Source organism: Leguminivora glycinivorella, chromosome Z (assembly GCF_023078275.1).
Source record: "Leguminivora glycinivorella isolate SPB_JAAS2020 chromosome Z, LegGlyc_1.1, whole genome shotgun sequence".
NCBI classification, from domain to species: Eukaryota; Metazoa; Arthropoda; class Insecta; order Lepidoptera; family Tortricidae; genus Leguminivora; species Leguminivora glycinivorella.
In genome coordinates this window covers 17,751,562-17,772,847 of record NC_062998.1, presented here as the reverse complement: position 1 = coordinate 17,772,847, position 21,286 = coordinate 17,751,562, and the positions used below count along the sequence as shown (strand labels likewise).

Genomic DNA, 21,286 nt, shown 5'->3' with positions numbered 1-21,286 from the left:
TACAAAAATACTGCAATACCGGCTGTAGAACAAGTGTGTAATGTAAGTGATAAATAAATAAATACTATAGGACATTCTTACACAGATTGACTGAGGCCCACGGTAAGCTCAAGAAGGCTTGTGTTGTGGGTACTCAGACAACGATATATCGTCACTACTTTTAAAAAAACTTGTATCTTCGTCTGTCAATATATATATATATATATATATATATATATATATATATATATATATATATGCGACGCTGTGCCTAAGTGTGCCACAAAGCCTCTAACTCGTCACGCGCTGGCACGGCGGTTGTTGATCTTGTAACCGCCTTTTTTTTACACATAATAATACTTTGTTGATCAATGTAAACATTTCTTGATCAACATTTACTGCGGAATCTAGTATTTTTAAAACGGCGCGGCGCAACGGCAACGTCGCAAAAATGAAACGGAAGTATATTGAAGTGCGATGGGGCTACGTACGCAAGTTTACTGCGCTTTCTGACTTGGTCTGTCATTAGTCTATTTTCGTGCAGTGGATATGTTTTGCAGTTGGATTTGGGTTGGTTAGAAAAATGGAAGACACAACAAGTAAGTAACTTTAATTTGAATTAAAGTACTATACATATTTTATTGAATGTTAGCTTTATTTTTAACCGACTTCAAAAAAGGAGGAGGTTCTCAATTCGACTGAATGTTTTTTTTTTTTTTTTGTATGTATGTTATTCGATATCTCCGAGAATCATGGACCGATTTTCAAAATTTATTTTTCATTCGATCAGGTATAACCCCGAGATGGTCCCATTGGCACCAAGTCGAGGTCTGATGATGGGATCTTGGAGAAATCGAGGGAACTCTTCAAATGTTATAGGCACATGTAATGTTTTTAGTGTATTTTTCAAAGGTACACCAGTATCTACGCCTGATGGTGATAACTTTATGTGGCTGAGCTGATGATGGAAGGTCAACTCCTCAATGGTTAGGAGTTAAAGGATAATTCTTTCACTACTGTACATATATTCGGACTGATACATAGAATATCAATAGGAACCACTAAAAATCAACAAATAAATAAACTTTTTAACAAAAAATAAAACCGCCTTCAAAAATAAGCGCGTTACAAAACACGGAGAAACTAAAAAGCAAAAAATAATAAACCTTTGAATTCCGATTTCTTATCGGATTGCAATAATCTAAACATCCAAATTATAAACAAATCAATTATTTTTGGAGTCGGTGCCAGCCTGCGTATGGTTGGGTGGTGCAAACAGGAAATAGCAAGGCGATGAACAGGTCTGGTACCGACTACAAAAATAATTGATTTGTTTATAATTTGGATGTTTAGATTATTGCAATCCGATAAGAAATCTGAATTCAAAGTTTATTATTTTTTGCTTTTTAGTTTCTCCGTGTTTTGTAACGCGCTTATTTTTGAAGGCGGTTTTATTTTTTGTTAAAAAGTTTATTTTCGTAATTTACGAATACAACTAATAAGTAATAACAAACATGCGTTACCGAGCGTGTGTCGGTGTTCGACGCACATCAAACGAGCCAAATAAGTAACTATTAAGTAAACAAATACGCATTAATATTGTATTGTATACCTATTTACTTATACAAGCTTTTTTTTATTTTCTCCTGTTCGTTATATGTCTGTCTGTAAGTAATCAAATCTTGCAATTTAAATTTGATACACTTCGAAATTTGACTGAACTTTGAAATTTTGTATGCATGTATAACTTGGATGACAATGCAATATTATTATGACAAAGAGCTGATCTGATGATGGAGCTGAAAGGTGACCTGATGTGATCTGATGATGGAGCTGATAGGAACTCTGTGATGAAACAACCAAACACCGTCGTGTTTGGGTTTTTTAGAATTGCCTCAATTATTATAAGTTGACCATGGGAAGGAAAGTACAGTCAGCCAAAAAGCTTGTGTCAAAAATGAAATTTCTGTTAAAAAGCTTACTTGTTGTATGAAATGTCTAATTTTTAACCCCCGACGCAAAAACAACGGTTTGTTATAAGTGTGACGTGTCTGACTGTCTGTCTGTCTGTCTGTCTGTCTGTGGCATCGTAGCTCCTGAACGGATGAACCGATTTAGATTTCGTTTTTTTTTTATTTGAAAGCTGAGTTAGTCGGGAGTATTCTTAGCCATGTTTCATGAAAATCGGTCCACTATGTCGCGGTCGGGGGTTTTTTCAAATTTTTAATTTTGTGGTTATAATCGCTGTTGCTTTATAATCCTCTTCACAATCGATTCGAGGTTAAAGATAGGCTTAAATTTTTGCACCTTTATGTAATGGAATAAGATGAAAAAATGTAAACATTTATCTTTGATCAAAAATATGTAGGTACCATGTACACTGCCTATTCGCAATTTCCGACTTATTAAACAGACTAAAACCATTCACTTTTTCTAGGTGCCTGTTCAAATACCAGGATTATGTCACCAATATTAGACCCTGATTCACTATCTGAAACATCTTCGATAGTGCCAATTGCGAAGGAAATTAAAATAAGTACCTAATATAGATATACTACGTGATTACGCAATGATTCGGGATTCTGAATCTGAAACTGATGTCGATATGCAGGTGGGTACTACCTATTTATGCTAAGTAACCTCTTAAAAGTAGGCACAATGCTATGTACAGTTAGTTTGAAGACTAACAATTTTAAAGTCAACAAAAATGCACGCGTTACTTATTAGACAACTGGCGATGGCGCCAAAAGTTTTGTATGGTGCCATTTGCCTACTTGGCTTGGACTAACAATTTTAAACCCGACTTAAATGCGCGCTACTTGGTTCGGGAGAATAGATCACAGGCACTGTAAAGCCTGGCAGGCCTATGCAGTTAGGCATCAGGGTCTGTGAAATGCGTAATGTTGGCGCGTGAGCGGCGGCGGTGCTGCGCTGCTTCTGTGATTGACTTCGTTTTTATGTTTTCAGTTACTTGTTGAGCTTATATTATTGTCATTATTGAGTGATTAGATAAATAAGTTAAATAAATGTTACAATTGAAGAATGACGTTTTTATTAACGGGGAAAGGGTACGTCAAAGTTGGTATTTTTACCAAAACCAACGCCTGACTTGACTTCCTGGATATTTCTTATATAATTAAGTCACACAGAATACAGTCTCAAAGATCGATGCACAAAACACATTCGTTGTACTTACAGTCTTCATCATATATATCAGGCCCCGTAGCCAAATGGCATTTCTCCGACGCCAAACGAAAACGAAACGTAGTCCGGCTCTGTCTCGCCAATATGCAAGAGCGATAGGGATAGATATCTACTAGCGTTTCGTTTCGTGAGCGTTTCGTAGGCGTTTGTGCCATTCGGCTACGCAACCAGAGATGCAAAGGCCCTCACAAGACTCTAAGGCAGCGTCCACGCTCATGAGACGCATGTCTTGCGACGCGGAACGGACGTCTCCGCCACGCCGCCCGAATGTAATTCAAAAAACGTCTCCTCAGTACATTTTGTATAGGAAGGACGTAAGACGCGCCCCAGGCGGCGTGGCGGCGGCCTGGCGTGCGCCGCACCGCCGCAAGACTTGCGTTTCATGAGTGTGAATGGTCCCTAACGCCTTGGTAATAGAGGCGTGTTCAGATATTTGTGAGCGCCTTCACAGCTCTGATATATCTGATGGCGACTGTAGGTTATTCTCATACAATAAATTATATTGTTAGTGCTAGGCTTGTATTGTAGGTACATACATATTGTACTTGTAGCATACCTACTGTGTACTTTGTTAAACTAGCCAGTCCACACTAACACCGGTTGGTGCACATTACACATTATGAAGAGAAAAAATTAAGTAATTATAATGAATAACAAAACGATTTTTAGGGTTCTATACCTACCAAAGGGTAAAACGGGAATCTATTACTAACACTACGCAGTCCGTCCGTCTGTCACTAGGCTGTTGTATCTCATGATCCATGATAATTAGTCAGTTGAAATGTTCACAGACAGATGATGTACTTTTGTTGCTGCTAAAACAACAAGTACTAAACAGATAATAAAATCAATATTTAAGGGGGTTCCATAAAAAAACCATTTGTTTTTTCGCTGTACTGAAAACATAAGAAAATTTATAATTAAAGGGTCTTCCATACAATAAACATAATTTTATTGCCGTTTTTGTAGATAATGGCACGCAACTCTTCGTGCGCGAGTCCGACTCGCACTTGGCCGGTTTTATTTTTATTATTATTGTGGCTCAGAAATACGAAGCTATATCTTTAGGCTAGCCTTTTTAGGCAACCCTAGGCACGCCACGTAAATATTAACATAATGTTCGATTTCGGTTCGATTCGGATTCGAACTGAGGAGCTTCAGCTTCATAGACAGCGTCACTACCCACTAAGCTAACCGGTCGTCTAACCCAATTGTTCTTTACTCGTTCATATACCGGACGCTCTCTCTGTCGGTTCATAATTTTCCAGGGATGTAACGGAGCTCTGCTTCTGCTTCCGTTTCTGCGGAACTTCCGTTTTGTTTTACACATCCGCTTCGGTTCCGGTTCTGTTATTTTTCAAACGGAAGTTATAGCGGATGTTTAAACCTAGCGCGACGATGGGACATGAGCGGCGTACATCAAAGACCACCAAGGTTTATGCCTGTCATTCGCTCATCTCTCCGCTGCCACGTGTTGCCATACTAAATATCAATCGCTTCATTCGATTTTCGCGCCAATATTTTGTCCTGTCCACCTAGTTCTGTAGCTAGTGAACAACTATTCAGTGGTGCAGGGCTTATATCTACGATCCCCTTAGAAGCAGACTGCAGGAGGATGAAGCTGCCAAGCTTTTGTTTATTAAATACAATTTGCCTACTTCTTTTAGAATCACTTCATTTAATTTAAAAATTTAATTGTGTGCTAACAATCACACATATAACTTTAACTGATTAGTTTTGGATTTTATTATACCTAACGGGTAACTTTTCTTTCCGTTTCTAAAACCTTTTACGGCAAAAAAAAGGTTGATTATTCTTATGTGATTTTTAGTGAGTAAACAACTAAGGTGATTTTAATTTTTGGATTGTATAAGTAATATTCCAAGCCAATTCTTAGTTCATAAACACCTAAAAGTTCTAGGTAATTTAGTTATTTTTGGTTTATGTAAAACCTATGTGGTATTTTTCTTTTCATTTTTAAGATCTATAAGTTCCGCTTCTGGTTCCGGTTCCGCTTCTCCTTCCGTTAAACTAAATTCAAAACTTCTGCTTCCGCTTCCGCTTCCGTTAAAAGCACTTCCGTTACATCCCTGCTTAAAATCCAGCGGGAGAACAACAATTTTAATGTAGTTTCTTTTACAGACAAGTTCGCAAAATGAGAGCAACGTAAATATAATCTCTAATATAAAGATTTCAGGATTATCAATATTTCTAAATTTAGGCGAAGTTTCTGACAATGAAGTAGTCTCCATATCAGATTTAAATTCAATCGACCCTGTGCGCCTTGACCAGGTAAAAAATATTTTATTATTAGGTATTACCTATCCTAGACATAACATGGCATAGCAATAAAAAGTCTAGTAATTTAAAAGTGTACTAATACCTACATAGTAATAAATGGTGATTTTGATTTTCAGGGGACAGAGGATTATCCGGAATTATTAAACAAAGAGAAGAAACCAAGAAAAAAGCGAAGAAGGGCATGTCGCAACTTAACTTTAACCCAAAACCTCGATTCCGAAACTGATACACAAGATTTTTCTCCCAGTGATGGCTCAGATTTTGCCCCGGATTCAGCCAGTCGATTTAGTGATGACTCAATGCAATTTACTATTACTTAGCAATATGCATTTGTATGAGAACAACTCCTCGAACTGCTGCATGACACTTGCAGTCGAGGGTACCTTGCAAATGCATACTGTTGAGTGACACCGTCTGCCGTTCCCGCCTGCCGCTGCCATTGCTGTCTTATGTGTTTAAACGTGTTATGCTTAAGTCCATGTAACTACCACTATCCACCGCCCTACTCGGCTGTCAATGTTGGTATAATTAAGACCTCAGATTACGACAAAGTTTTTTTCTTGCATGTCACTCGGAATGCGTTAGCAGTGGACTAAAGCAAAACACTTCAACATCTACAATGGTAACGATATGGCGGTTACAAACACTATTTTTACATTTTTCTGTGAAAAGGGTGTCTTATTCATCTACTTAGTGAAATAATAAAAAGCACTTTTAAAATTGTGTCGCTAACTTCAAACTCGGGTAAATCCATTCTGCTTTAAGGTTGATTATGTATAAAAATATTTATATGGGTACCTAATCTGAAAAAGAATCAACCTTATTATAGCAAAATGGATTTACCAAAGTTTGAAGTTAAGCGACACAATTCTCATCCATTCCCTACTAGTAATAAATAAATACATCTCTGAATAAATATTGGGTTATACTTACGTTTGTAATCAATAAAATTGTCTCGGTTGAATTGAAATTCTAATAAATTAGTAAACAATGAGTAACAAAATTTGTTTTATTAACCAAGGGCCCATTTCTCGAAGCTACAAGTTACAATTTACAAACGGTTGTCAATGTCTAACATGACAAGTTGGAAAGAGATCCGACTTCCGCTTGTAAGCTTGTAACGTGTAACTTTCTGTTTTGAGAAATGGGCCCCAGTGGTCTTCATGTCTAGGTATCTTAACTGTAGACGTAGGGCCAGTCACTGATTAATGTTAAATATGGCGGGGTAGCTCTCACTCCTAAGAGAACAGTCAAAACCATCTATACGATGAATAATTACAATTACAGACGGTTTGATGCAACGTACCCTTAGGGTGAGTAGCACCAAACTGTAAAAACTTCTCATACACGAATGAAAAGTTTTGACAGTTCTATACGGGATGACAGCTGCCGCGCCATATTTGACATTGATCAGTGTGTTAAAGTGTGTTGGTATATACAACTCGCCCTTATTGAGTCATCGTTCGTCATTCCGCCGCCGATTTCGTTGCTCATTGTTGGGCTATCCATCGTTATAGCAGGCTCGTTGCTCGGCGAAGAGATCGGCCTTTTGCTGGGCTAGCTTGGAATGAGAATGCGCATAGTCGGTCGCCCTGTTGCCCGGGCGGGCGCGACGCAGGGCGGCGGTTGCTCAGTTTCCTGGGTGGGCTCGTTGAACAATTCAATGATTTTAGGGTTTCGTAGTGAGAATGGGCAAGAACGGAAACCTTATAGTTTTGTCATGTCCGTCCGTCTGTCCGTATTTCACAGCTGCTTTACTCAGTAACCATAAAGCCTACGTTGATCAATTTTTACACGAAGGTGTGTTTTGAGTGCCGCTACTAGGATTTGTAGATAAATAATGAAAAAAAATTAGGGGAGAGGGGGCACTTCATACATGTAACTAAGTAATTTTTTTTATTTAGCAAATATCCTAGTGTGGTAGGTACCTACTTTATTAAATAATCGCTCTTTTTATGCCAAAACTCAAATTACGATGACAATAATTTAGTTTATTTTTTCGTAATGATCACTCATTCAACCTATAAAGGCTCAATGACCTCGCCGAGAAATATTAATCCTGTCAACAAATGTTGATCAGATGGGTTGTGACATCAGGTAATGGTTGATCCGTTGGCAACAGTTAATATGAACAGTTTTTGTTGATCTGATGTATGACTGACTCTGCATACAGATGATGCTCGATCAGATCTGATATCTGATCAACAATAGTTGTCCCTTCTGGTTAGGTTACGTTAAGTCCAAATAGGAGGAGGTAGGGCATAGCGAATGATATTCCGCCATGTGTGGTAGGGCACAGCACAGCGGATATTGTCTCGCTCGAATCTAGAGCAGAGCCCAACTGGGGAAGTACCTCCGCCTTACAGAAGACCGCAGCCATATAGCACTAGACCCTACTCATAGTGTTGTGTTCCTGCCCCGGTGAGTAAGGTTGCCAGAGCTCAACGAGGGTGCTTGGTGCTGACGACGGGAGGACTTACGGAACTAATTTGTTCCGTCTATTGTCCTTTGAGTCGTCGGCAACCCAAACCCTCCTTTGAACTTGTACACTCCTTTTGCTGTGCACACACAGCAAAGGGGAGTGTACAAGTTTCTAATGGGGTGCGACACTCTTTGAGTTGCAGGCGTCCATAGGTTACGGTGACCGCTTTTTATCAGGCGGACCGTATGCTTGTTTGCCACCGACGTAGTATAGAAAAAAAAATAAGATTCACCTTTTTAACACGTATCACATGTCTTTTTATTTTAAAAATAGTATTTTTTACAGTTTAAAATCCTAGCTAAAAAGTTTTATTGTAAATATGACAAATAAGCCTGCGGCCTCACGTGCTTGGGAGCCTCTCAGAGACGCTCCAGGCCTTCGGCCCTATGCGGAGCTCGGCTTCCGGCCCTCGCTGGGTTTCGAAGCTCAGCGTTGGGCCTCCGGCCCGCCGCTTCGCTTTTCAGACACTTTTATTATTGTTCTGCGTGGGAGCACTTGTAGTTGTCCGTCCGGAGCTCGGCCTACGGCCTCGCGTGCTTGGGAGGCTTGATATATTGTTGGATAGGTATTTAAAAAGGAAAAGGGGTTTACCGAAATCATTTTTTGATATTGTTAATATTTTCGGAAATAATTGCTCCAAAAGTAAAAAAATGGGTGTCTGCCCGCTAAGAATTATATGTATTCTGTGGTTCCATTTATAATTTGCGGTTGTGTAGAATCTCTGCTACAACTATTGCTAGGGTTCCGTAAGCCAAGATGGCAAAAACGGAACCTTTATAGTTTCGCCATGTCTGTCTGTCTCCATCTGTTTGTCTGTCCGAGGGTAATTTCAGAGACCGTTTGCACTAGAAAGCTGTTATTTGGCATGAATATACAAATGTGAGTGTATTTTAGTAAAACGTCCCACTTTGCCGTTTACCATTAAGGCGAGATTTACTTGTATTTTAATATGAATAAACTGACCAAGCGGCTTTATAGCAATCGACAAAGAGGGACGTTTTGCTGTGCACACTCACAAATAATTATTAGTTATTAGGTATGTGACTAACATAATAAAGGGCATTAAAACTAGGCTTGTGCCGTTTCGTTCGTTGATCGGAGCGCTCCGATCTCTTTCAATCGCTCCCACGAACTAGTTCGCTCTTTTAGGTCTTTTGCTCATTTAGTTCAGCCAGACCAGCGACCATTGCGGTCGGAAAGATCAGAACGAATGGGACCGAATAGTGTCAAAATGATACTAATAGTCCACAGAGAGTAACATTCCGGGCCCAAAGGTTGTAAGTAACCGAACTTTAATATCAAAAATTTGACGTTTTTTTTGTTGCTCTGCTAAGTAGCTCTCGCTCTCAGTCGGCGCAGTCACACATTCGTTCTCGATCCAAACCGCTCGCGCTCGCCGATCCTATACTGAACTAAATGAGCAAAGACCGAATCTTGGAGCCTGGAAAGATTCAGTTCATTTCGGTCATTGATGGGATTTTATTCCTAACAGTTCATAGTTCGTGAACGACACAAGCCTAATTAAAACACGAGTGCGGTTTTATGAAACGAGCTGTATTAGGTGAGTTTCATAATAAGATCACACTATTGTTTTAAAACCTAATTATGTGCAATATACAATTGTATACATAACTTTATCCATATAAATAATATTATAATATCTAAAAATATATAGGCTCCATTTATTTGTTTACGGTCTCTCAAAACAAATGACGCGCGCCTGTGCTGAGGCGCGCACGGCCTCCGGGTGATAATTAGGGTTCCGTACTTAAGGGTAAAACGGGACCCTATCACTAAGTCTTCGCTGTCCGTCTGTCTGTCACCAGGCTGTATCTCATGAACCGTGATAGTTAGACAATTGAATTCTTTACGGATAATGTATTTATGTTGTTATAACAACAAATACTAAAAACATAATAAAGTGAATATCAAAACGGATAATGGTACGGAACGCACTTGGCCGGTTTTATTACTGTACGATATCGGCACAGAATAAGTAATAATACTACATAATAATACTACATAATATGGGCATCGGTTGCTGACAGCGTGATAGTAGAGATTACATACCTAGGCCGTTTAAGTGGGAAATGTCTCGGATACCATGTAATTGTCGGCTGAGGCGAAGCCGAGGTGGACTAGCATGTGATTCGAAGCTTTCCCATTTACCGACCGAGGTTTATATAGGTACTATTTTTCTGTAAATCCGCCAAACGATGCGGGCTGTAGAGAATACCTACTCGATCAGCTGATCGTAAAAACCGGCTCCATATTGGAGTGACAAGGCCTAGGCCGGGAAAGTTGTACGAAATTCCATTACAAGTCCTCTTCTATTGCCACGCTCTAAATGGGTACTTCCGAGCCTATTTTTAGGCACGTATGACATTTCTCTGCATACATGAAAATAAGTTATTTTCCCCTCACTAGCTCGGAAACACGTGTTTTGTCCTTTAATATCAGCGGGTAAAAACGCATTTTATCCACTAGTGGATAAAGTAATTTGACCTTGAATAGAGGCAAATTTTCTGCTTTAAAATTGATAAAAGTGGGTTAATCTAGTTATGAAGATGTTTTACCACCTGTGGCACTATTGGAAGCAGTGATAAACGCGTTTTTTGCGTTGTACTTTCCTCGCTATAGTGGAAAAAGTTTTTCCCCTGACTACCTTGGAAACACGTGTTTTGTCCTTTAATACCAGCGGGTAAAAACGCATTTTATCCATTAGTGGGTAAAGTAATTTTGCATTGAATAAAGTCAAATTAACTGCTTTGAAATTGATAAAAGTAGGTGAATCTAGTAATAAAGATGATTTACCACCTGTGGAACTACTGGAAGCAGTGATAAACGCATTTTTTGCGTTGTAGTTTCCTCGCTATAGTGAGGGGAAAAGTTTTGTGTTACACTCGGGTGCAAATGTATTTTACTTCTCGTGTTTTAAAAAACTCACAAGTTCAGGATTCTATTCAACTATAGAATCCTTTCACTTGCTCGTTTTTCAATTCCACACTCGGCGTTAAAATACAACTTTGCCCCCTTGTATAACAAATAACGTGTTACACACGAGTGCAATGTATTTTACTTCTCGTGTAAAATGTATTTTAATTCCACACTCGGCGTTAAAATACAACTTTGCACTCTTGTATAATAAATAACTATTTCACCACCCCAACTGGTAAAGGCTTTCTTTGCTATTCGAAAACAGATAGCAAAATTTCATTTAATCCACAAGAGTGCAAAGTAATTTCATACAAATTTTAACTTTATGCCTTAAGTGGGCTGGTAGATTTTACTTATAAATGATGATTTTGAATCATAAATATTGAATTATTCAATGGATTTGATTTAGTTTCATGTTTTATACTCAGTACTTTGTTCGTGTTGGTGTGGTGAAAAAGTTTGTGTTTCACTCGGTGGCAAAGTTTGTTTAATCTTCGTACCTTGAAATCCTCGCAACGCTCAAGATTCCACTTTTTGAATCTTTAATCTCTTAATATTGGAATCTTTCGCTTGCTAATATTGGCACGTGCGGTTTTTTTCATATGGTTTATTGTTATTTATCGTAAGTTTTAGTATTTAATTGTTAATAATTTTAAGCCTGTTTGGATGCAGACCAATACATCAGCCACTGGCAGTACGTCTACGTCGTTACAAGCGTTTCCTTGCGATCAGTGCGACAAATCGTTCTCTACAACTCGTGGTCTAAATATTCATATAGGAAAATGCCACAAAATTGTAAATCCGCCTATCATCGCCACATGTCCACTCATAATAGGACACCAACCCAGCCCTCTAACACCTGACATCGATGTAAATAACTTAATTCCTCCTCCACCTCAGCTATCTCAAAAATAATTTTCCTGTAATCAAAAGAATACCGCGTGGAGCAAGGATCACCGTAGCTAGTCGACTAACCGACGTTATCAATACCTGCGTAGAAAGCAACAGCACTGATTCTTGGAAACACTTACTAACCTTTTCCTTTTCCACTCTTCATGCGACTTCTGATAATAGATGACTGTCACTCACACAAAAAATAAAAAACAACTGTGCCCACCCCTTGATCACAACCCTTCCGTTAATCAGAAAAACAGCTGTTCATCATACCGTTCTAGCAACAATTTAAAAAAGACTGTTGAGGGAAAAGTAAGCAATGGCGACCTTAAAGGAGCCGCACGCTTGCTTTTTTCAACCGACGTGCTGTCTGTGGACTCACCTGAGACTTTATCGGCTTTGCGCGACAAGCACTCGTCTGGCCCAGCAACTCCATACTTTTTAGATCCGCCTACAGAACCTAATGTGTGTCTTCAAGTACAAGAAAAAGACACAATAAATGCAATTTTCACATTCAAAACGGGTTCGGCAGCAGGTCTTGATGGAATTTCTCCACAATACTTAAAAGACCTAACCTCACACTGCGTCGGCGATGCTGGCAAACGCCTCGTTATCGCTCTTACTAAATTAACCAACTTCATGCTGTCTGGAAAAGTAAACCCCTCTTTGTACCCATTATTTATGGCCCAAATCTTATTACCCTTACGAAAAAAGATGGGGGTATATTAGGCCCATTGCCGTTGGTTCAACTTTTAGTCGTTTAACATCCAAAATTTCTGTGCGACATATACCTACTTACAAAATTACAGAAAGAATTCGAACCTGTACAACTCGGCTTTGGCACTAGGGGTGGGTGTGAAGCGGCAGTACACGCTCTCCGCACCTGCCTTATCAATGACCAGTGTGAGGTTAGTGCTTAAACTGGATGTCAAAAATGCATTTAACTCGCTCAATAGGGACGCCCTGCTTGCAGAAGTCAATAACCACACTTCAGAACTCTACAACTATTTATTAAATTGCTACCCAAATCCCTCAAAATTGGTATACAAAACCCATGAACTCTCCTCTGAAGTAGGCTGCCAGCAGGGCGATCCTCTCGGACCAACCGTTTTTAGTCCAGCCATAAATCCTATTATTCAAAATCTAAATTCAAAATTTAACGTATGGTACTTAGATGACGGTACCCTAGGAGGTGATGCTAACACAGTATTAGCTGACCTATTGGAAATAAAAAATAAATTTCAACGAATTGGACTTGAATTAAATTCCGATAAATGCGAATTACCTATATCTCAACAGTTTTAATCCCGACACCATTCAAAAATTTCAAGCAATTACGCCTAACATTAAATTTGTCAACAAGGACTCATTAAACCTCCTAGGGTCACCTATCTTCGAAGAAGCCATTCCTAACGTCATTACAAACGCGACTTCCTAATTCAAAAACTGCGCTGATCGCTTACTCGAGATAAATTCTCATTCCGCTCTGACTATTTTAAAATTCTGCCTTTTTGTACCAAAATTTACTTATTTGCTTCGCTGCTGCCCTTTTTGGAAGCACCAAAATTTATTATCACCTATTGACGACCTCATTAGATCTTCTTTAGAGTCAATTTTAAACATTCAGCTCAGCGAGCGTTCCTGGAACCAGGCGTCCCTTCCCATCAGATTCGGCGGGTTGGGTACACGCAAAATTTCTAGTGTTGCTTTGCCGTCGTTTCTATCACCTGTCCACGGCACGTCCGCCCTCGTAGGTAAAATATTAAGGGCCTGCCCTTTAAACTTCGAGACGGCGTGCCTGACGGACGCTAGAAACGCCTGGCTGACGGCTTGTCCGAGTCAAATTTTTCCTAAAAAATTACATATCCAACGTTGCTGGGACGACACTATTTGTACCTTCGACGAACTCCTTTCCAGTCCTGGTACCACTGCCACAATGCGGGCGCGGCTGTTAGCAGCCGCAGAAAAGGAATCCGGCCAGTGGCTGCACGCTTACCCATCGCCTCCCAGTGGTCTAGACCCTGATACCCTGCGCCTAGCCGTGAGCCTCAGGCTCGGAGTAAAGGTCTGCACCCCTCATAGGTGCCCCTGCGGCACAACCGTCGACGAGCTTGGACACCATGGCCTTTCTTGTCAACTCGGCCCTATTTAGATTTATTTTAGTTTAGATTAGTTTTTAATTTAATTTTAAGTTGTTTTATTATTTTTTTAGAGTTAGCTTGTTATTTATTTGTTACTTAAGTTTTATTACCTTAATAAATCTCTGTAGTACATATTAGAAGGTTACTTAGTATGTACAATAGAAGGATATTGATTGCAGAGAACAGTGGCAACAGCGCACAATAGCAAACAACCAATCGTGGAGAAGGTGTTCCCTGATTGGTCCATTTGAATCAGATCAACAATTGACGGAGCGGATTTGTATAAAAAATGCTATGAATAGTTCGTAATTTTGCCGGCAGATGGACAGCAGTTGTTGATCCGATCGGAGCCACATTTGTATGCCGAGTCATACATTAGATCAACAAAAACTGTTGTGATCAACAATTGCCAACGGATCAACAATTAACTGATGCCAAAACCCGTCTGATCAACATTGACCGAGTGGAGATATCTATATATATATATATATATATATATATATATATATATATATATATATATTGACAGACATATATATATAAATACTTATATACATAGAAAACAACCATGACTCAGGAACAAATATCTGTGCTCATCACACAAATAAATGCCCTTACCGACTGCGCCAGACCGGTCGTCAAACCCACCCACCACCCCACCAGGCAGCAGCAGGCAGGTGCAGGGTGATGCACCCTTCTCGTCTTGCCCTTATTCGAAGAAGGCTGAGCGAGCTCGCGACTCCCGGCGAGAGACTCCGCTATGTGTAAATATCAAATGACTCACGGTAGTCACGGTGATAGTCCGTGCGTGAAAGAGAACAGTAGTAGAATGTATATGTCGGCCAAATCAATAGTCGGTACATCCCTAGTTCCTATACACTCCATGACTCTTCTCTTTCCGCGCATCAGATTTTAGCAGTTTCGCTAAGATGCTTCCTGGCTCCTTATCATACCTGAGGCCGGGCATGTCGAGCACGTCGGCCGCGCCCACCAGGTTGAAGTCGATGGAGGGGTTGTTGAGGAAGAACACCTGCAGCCCGCCCACCAGCGGGATCTTCGTGATCAGCGGCTTCATCACTACGCGCACCATGCCGTGGATCTACACAAACATTCTCTTACTTAAACTTTTATTCAACAAAAACGCAGACAGTAGTATCATCAAAGTACACCTACTTATTATAAAAAGCAAGGATAATTTATATGTATAGGATTTACAATCTTCATACTAAGAATCGTACCTTGATTTTTTAGCGCCACCTATTAACTATCATAACTACACTGATGATGCCTACAAATATATTTTTTTCAAAATGTGTATTGACGTGATATCATGATATTAAAATAAAGAAGCATGTCATTTGTTCTTATAAAATAATAAAAACACGCAAAAATATTTGGGGAAAATATGATTTTGGCCGCTTCCAGGCTGCGAAATAGCACCACTTTTAAGCCTAAAAGGCCCATACATTTCAGGGGTACGTTTTTTGTATGGGCTTTATCTGTCTCGTATTATATCGTCCTTGATGACCTTGATACAAAGTAAAGGTATGAACTTCAACATTTTTCTTTTCTTCATTTTTTTTTTTTAATACTACGTCGGTGGCAAACAAGCGTACGGTCCGCCTGATGGAAAGCGGTAACCGTAACCTATGGACGCTTGCAACTCAAACAGTGTCACATGCGCGTTGCCACCCTATTAGACACTTGTACATGTTCCCTTTTGTTTTCAACTTTTAAAAAGTACTTATCATGAATAGGGTATATTGAACCTGCAAGCACGGTTTGCGTAATTTTAAAATATGTAATATATAATGACATTTTCAACCACGAAGTAACACAATGGGTTAGTGATAAGCCACTATCGTAATTGTTATGGAAGTTATTATTGTACCCTACTTTTAAATAGTACCCCCTTATTGTACTCTACTTATGAATAGTAATATTAAATTTCAATGCAAGTGTGTCTAATTTTATTTCAGTAATTACCTGTAGATCCTTTATACCCCCGCGAATACCTTGAAGGACAAATGAAATATCACAGTCCCCAGCGTAACTGAAAAGAAAAAATACTCGTTACTAAATCGTTATAAAAAGTGCAATCCTTTTTGATTCACATAAGTAGGGCTTGAGTTTAGAATGTTTCAGAAAAAAGCTACCATAAACTGGTAGTGCATTTAACGAGTATATGTATAATTTGAAAAATTGACAATGTAGACGTAATAAATACAAATGTATCACTTACAAGAGATCAATATCCATGATGATTTCGTCCCTCGAGAGATTTTTATCGTAAACCTTTACGCCCCCGATCCTAGGTGCCTGAAAGTAATTTTTTAAGTATAACCGTAAAATATATTAGGTACCTTAATATTACACATTTTCTACTTTTCAAGTCTGTTTTATGGAAACTGCTAATATGGACGTGACAATTTAAACATTCACGGTTTTAAAAGGTCCATAGTTGGAACCATACATATGTATAAACTACGCGTAAGGCCGTTTTCACATTATCCGATCCGATATCGGATGTCGGAAGGATTTCAATAGAAAAAATCCAAGATGGCGCCTGTAATGTATGGGATATCGGTCCGACATCCGATATCGGATCGAATAATGTGAAAACGCACTAACGGTGTTCTGTAACTTTACGTCATAGTATGCATAGTAACAATATGCATTAGTAAATTCTAATTATGGTTGCAGTAACAATCTGGACTTTCAAGTGCAACGAAGACGCATAATATGCATAGATCCATCCATACTAATATTATAAATGGAAAAGTGTGTGTGTCTGTTTGTTTGTCCATCTTTCACGGCAAAACGGAGCGACGAATTGTCGTGATTTTTCAAGTGCAGATAGTTGAAGGGATGGAGAGTGACATAGGCTACTTTTTGTCTCTTTCTAACGCGAGCGAAGCCGCAGGCAAAAGCTAGTAATTATATACATTGCAGCAATGTGACCCAATTTCATAGCTCTCGAATGTAGTAGCGTCATCGGACTAACTATAAGTGCAGTTTCATTAAAGTTTCAGTAAGTTTGCATTACAGATATGAAATACAAACACGCGAAAGACACGATAAATTTATTTCATTACACAAAATTTGGGCTCATGCCAACTAGCTAAAACGAATTCCAAAATGATATAATATAAGTATACAGATAGTAACTCATGGTACTATGTGACTGACGTGGGCGCATTATGTGAGCGAATTGGATAAATGTACTCACAATAGTGCCTAGGATCGAGCGCTCAAATTTGAAGCCGGTCATTTTGTAGTTAGCCAAGCTCTCGGCCACGGCTGGCTCGATAGAATCCTTCAACAATTTTCGGGCATAGTGATTTACATTTGGCCATACTTGGAGGAGAATCTGTAAAAATACAACAAAATGAGCAAAGAACATTCATGCTACAAAGAAGTTACATTATTTTTTAGCCTCGAACGCGGACTTACTCTATTTAACCATTCTGCACGTTCCACGTCGGGAAAGAACACCTGTAAGATAATTGCATACATGTATAATGAAAAGGAATACATATGTAGATATGAGCAACTTTAAACCTTATATACATTGTACTTAGTAACAGAATGGCAGTGATACTGAAAAAAATACTATCAACGGCCGATATCAAGTTGCAATTTATAAAGCGGTTGTTATGGGAGCCGGTCATTGACCAGGCGGTGTTACCCATGCCGGCAGATCGTCGATCCTCGCCAGCACGATATCTTTCTCGCTGGAGACGGCGGCCGCCTTGGCCAGCGAGCGGCGGTACTCGCTGTCGCGCCGCCACTGGTCGCGCAGCACCGACAAGATCACGGGCCCGATCAGCCACGCCACGCTCCATTGCATGTAGCCCACCAGGTACACGGCGCCGACTATTGACACCTGTATACATTTTTTTAGCACACTTTTTTAAATGAATATTATAGGGGATTATGAAAATGGATGCCATGCTTCATTGCTCCCCTGCCCAGAACGAATACCTAACCCCATTGGTGATAGATTAATTTCAGGTTTACTTAAGTACGATTCTAGTATATTTAGCAATGCGATAGAAAAAGTTAAACACCACCGTGCTATTTATGTAGCTGGGTGCTAATCGATGTTATTTCACTACCTGTTTCACATAACATTCTTTTGTTAGGTAAATTTTTTAAAGGCTTTATCCCTTGCTGACAAATGCACAAGTCAAATATCATATAAAAACTAACGATGAATAAGAAAATGTAGCGAGTATATGAAAATCACAATGTATACTAGTAGGTAGGTACACGATTTTTATTGTTCAGTGGACAATAGGAAACTACAATTCCCCAGAAATAATATTATTCGTCATTTGAGCATAAAAGCAGTTCTTTAAGTTTATCTTATCTTAACTCGCTGTTTGCTAAGTTTTAATGACCGGTTAACATAACTATAATACGCGGAGCGTTCATACGTTGAATAGGTAATAAAAGCTTGGATAGATTAACTTTGTTGAAATAGTTAAAGGTGAAGAAAATATTTAGGTACTAGTAGTTACATACTCGTATCATATTTAATAAGCTACATACTTTGTACCAATGAATAAGTAGATAAGGTGCATTAGGGTAATTCCGAATGACAGCAATGCTCGGGAATCTTGATATGATGGAAATAATGGTGATTTTTATGCGACTTTCGGAATTACCCTAATGCACCTTAACAGTTTAGGTATGATACTGTATATCGTAATAATATCGCCAGCAAAATATGGTCAGTCAACTATACACAAAACCACATTCTGGTCCTGGCACATTTTTATCATAAAGCAACGCTTCCGAATTTCAATGCTTCCTGTGTAATAGATAGCCACCAATAATCTTGTGATGATGTCACTCTCTACAAATGTAACCAACAACCACTCAAGGCTATATCTAATTTCCTGCTATACAAATATACGCTAGGCTTCTATGTAAAGTGTTCGGTGGAGTTTGGATGTGGCTTAATGCCACGGTTCGGTTCCCATACCAAAACTCCTGAAGGAACCTAAAGACTATGTTGGCACGACACGACATCCAATATGGGTGGTTTTTTATATACTAGTTTTAAGTTTATGAGCGTGGTTTACGTTTATTAGTACATATTTTTTCTCTATCTTGTTTATATGACTGTAGTTAATGTTGCGTTGTTGATGCTTATTAGAATAAGTGATGTTTAGTATTTATATATTATATACCTACATTTAAATCATTTTATGTACATGGGCGTCGCCGATGCTGTTTATTAGATAACAAGGTTTATTCCATCGTAATTGTAAGGTAAACAAATTTTAATTAAGACAAATGAGGTTCCAATTCACCTATTCGTTTTTAGCGCAAATGTCAAGAACAAAACTTTACAGGACTTTCAACAAACAATTAACTATATCAATATAGTTTGGCATGTCAAGAGGTTCCTATCGGACTGATAGGTAGTCAAGGTTTACGACGTCGCTTATAATATGTATAGATTCACTTTTTAAGTTGTTAAACAATACTTCAAGGTCAAATGCCGCATGATTCAATAACGGCTGGTGTCAGGAACTTACCTACATGACGTAAGGTGTTCTGACTCACGCGGGCAAGCATTGCAACGACTAAGTTGACTTAGGCATTAAGATATTTATCAAGATGCAAGAGAGTGATGTGATGATGGCTATGGTGTCACAGCTACAGAATTATAAAAAGTTCTAGAGATTTTAGATTATCTATGTTTGCACTGATATGTCATACTGCTCTCTTGTTTGGAAGAGTTAAATTAATCAGTATAATAACTCACAGTTATAGGTACATTTTCCTTAAAACTTGTTTACATATGAATTCATTAATAGTTTAACTAAAATCTATTACTAAATAAATGCAAGTAGGTGTTATCTCAAACATTTGATGTTCGAAATTGTATTGATTTATTGATATAGGTATCTGTTTCATTTGTTTAGTTAAATATACTGCCTGTTTATACAAATAAATAAATGGGTGAATCAACTTTTTCTTGCTTTTTGCTAGAATTGCCCATACTTATTATTAGCTCTACTTTTGTGAGTTTTAACCTGGCCATCGTGAATAAAGATCCTTATTTTTATTTTACATTAAGGGAATAATTAAAAAAAGAAACATTTACAATTAAATCTATATGTGACCCAGTGGAAGACACTTTTTTCATACAAAAGTGAGGGACAGCTATGTCCACTGGGTCACTGCTCGAAATAAAGTAATAAAATAGCAAATCCTATAAAAACATGATGTATTGCATAGCTTGTATATCTGTTTTTAATATAATAAGTATAAACTAATTACACTAAATACAAATTAAATTTTCTGACCACATGTAGTCGAAGTATGCGTAATTTTGCTGGCAAAGAAAAGTTGATTCACCCAAATACAACAATTTATGGATCATTTAAGTATTAAAAAAATATACTCAAAAAAAATAGTAATAAATACTTAGTAACCAATAAAGCTAATTAGATTTAAAAGAAATGCAGTATTGTTTCGTACAATGTCATTTTTGTTCATAATTATCATTTTTGTTAACACAATATACCTAATTTAAAAGTAATATTTTTGTACTTGGAATATACTTAAGTCATCTATTGGTCTTGCAATCCCTAATCTTGATCTCATAAATTAATTTTTCACATACCAACGGTTCAAACATGTGTACTCTAGGTGTAATCTAGGCAGCATAAAAACATATTTAAGCATTACATACTAACAAAGATGATTGTAGCATGATTAAAGTTCAACCAGTTAAGTAATTGTACTAGGTTTTAAGGACTTATACATATACATATGTGGTGTTTGGTTATACTAGAGGGGCCAGCACAAGAGTCACAAAACTCACAAATAATAACTTGCCTACTAGCCAACCCTCTCACTTAATACATCAAGATAAAAATGGATGGTCCATGTTAGAATATAGCACTACCTTTGGGTAGGTATTTATTTTACTGTGAATTTAGGAAATGTGTGTCTGCTTATGATTTATGTTAGAATAACTAGTTTATTGAAACTACTAATTTTTATAATACTAATAGAAAAACAAATAATTTTAATCTAGTTTATTGTTTAAAATTATCAGGCTATTAATTATGTATGGTCAACTAGTTAGAATCCTAGGCCACTGTAGAACCTTTTCTCAGTAAATGTCAAAATGAATTCAATAACAAAAATAATTCACCGTGTCAATAAGACAGGGTTCTTGAGTGGCCTAGGATTCAAATTGGTTGACTGTACTGTTATATATGGATGTTTTCTAAAATCATATTGTGAATCGAGGCAATATGCTTTCAATAGCCACATATACTTTTGGAGCCTGTAAACTTGCTGCCACTACATAAATAAATCA

The 21,286-nt window shown here is 38.2% G+C and overlaps 2 protein-coding genes across 9 annotated transcripts in view; one reads left to right on the top strand and one right to left on the bottom strand.

Annotated features, from left to right (window-relative positions):
• Positions 1-21,286, bottom strand: part of LOC125241913 (extended synaptotagmin-2-A) — a 46,784-nt gene that overhangs the window by 24,829 nt on the left and 669 nt on the right. For all 4 annotated transcript variants that reach the window (XM_048150618.1, XM_048150621.1, XM_048150620.1 and 1 more), the window contains exons 3-8: positions 17,627-17,824; positions 17,392-17,433; positions 17,168-17,308; positions 16,181-16,257; positions 15,925-15,991; positions 14,892-15,037 (exon numbers count right to left, since the gene is read on the bottom strand). In XM_048150618.1, coding sequence (XP_048006575.1) covers positions 14,892-15,037; positions 15,925-15,991; positions 16,181-16,257; positions 17,168-17,308; positions 17,392-17,433; positions 17,627-17,824 — 671 coding nt within the window. The remainder of the gene's footprint in view (positions 1-14,891; positions 15,038-15,924; positions 15,992-16,180; positions 16,258-17,167; positions 17,309-17,391; positions 17,434-17,626; positions 17,825-21,286) is intronic.
• Positions 386-6,115, top strand: LOC125241916. Of its 5 annotated transcripts, none has more exons than XM_048150628.1 (4): positions 386-578; positions 2,417-2,590; positions 5,374-5,475; positions 5,601-6,115. In XM_048150628.1, the coding sequence occupies exons 2-4, from the start codon at positions 2,549-2,551 to the stop codon at positions 5,802-5,804; spliced, it is 348 nt and encodes a 115-aa protein (XP_048006585.1). In that variant the 5' UTR covers positions 386-578; positions 2,417-2,548; the 3' UTR covers positions 5,805-6,115. The 5 variants fall into 5 exon arrangements, 4 of the variants coding, with proteins under 4 accessions (XP_048006585.1, XP_048006582.1, XP_048006584.1 ...); XM_048150625.1 differs by having other exon boundaries at positions 5,326-5,475; XM_048150627.1 differs by lacking the exon at positions 386-578 and adding an exon at positions 950-965 and having other exon boundaries at positions 5,326-5,475.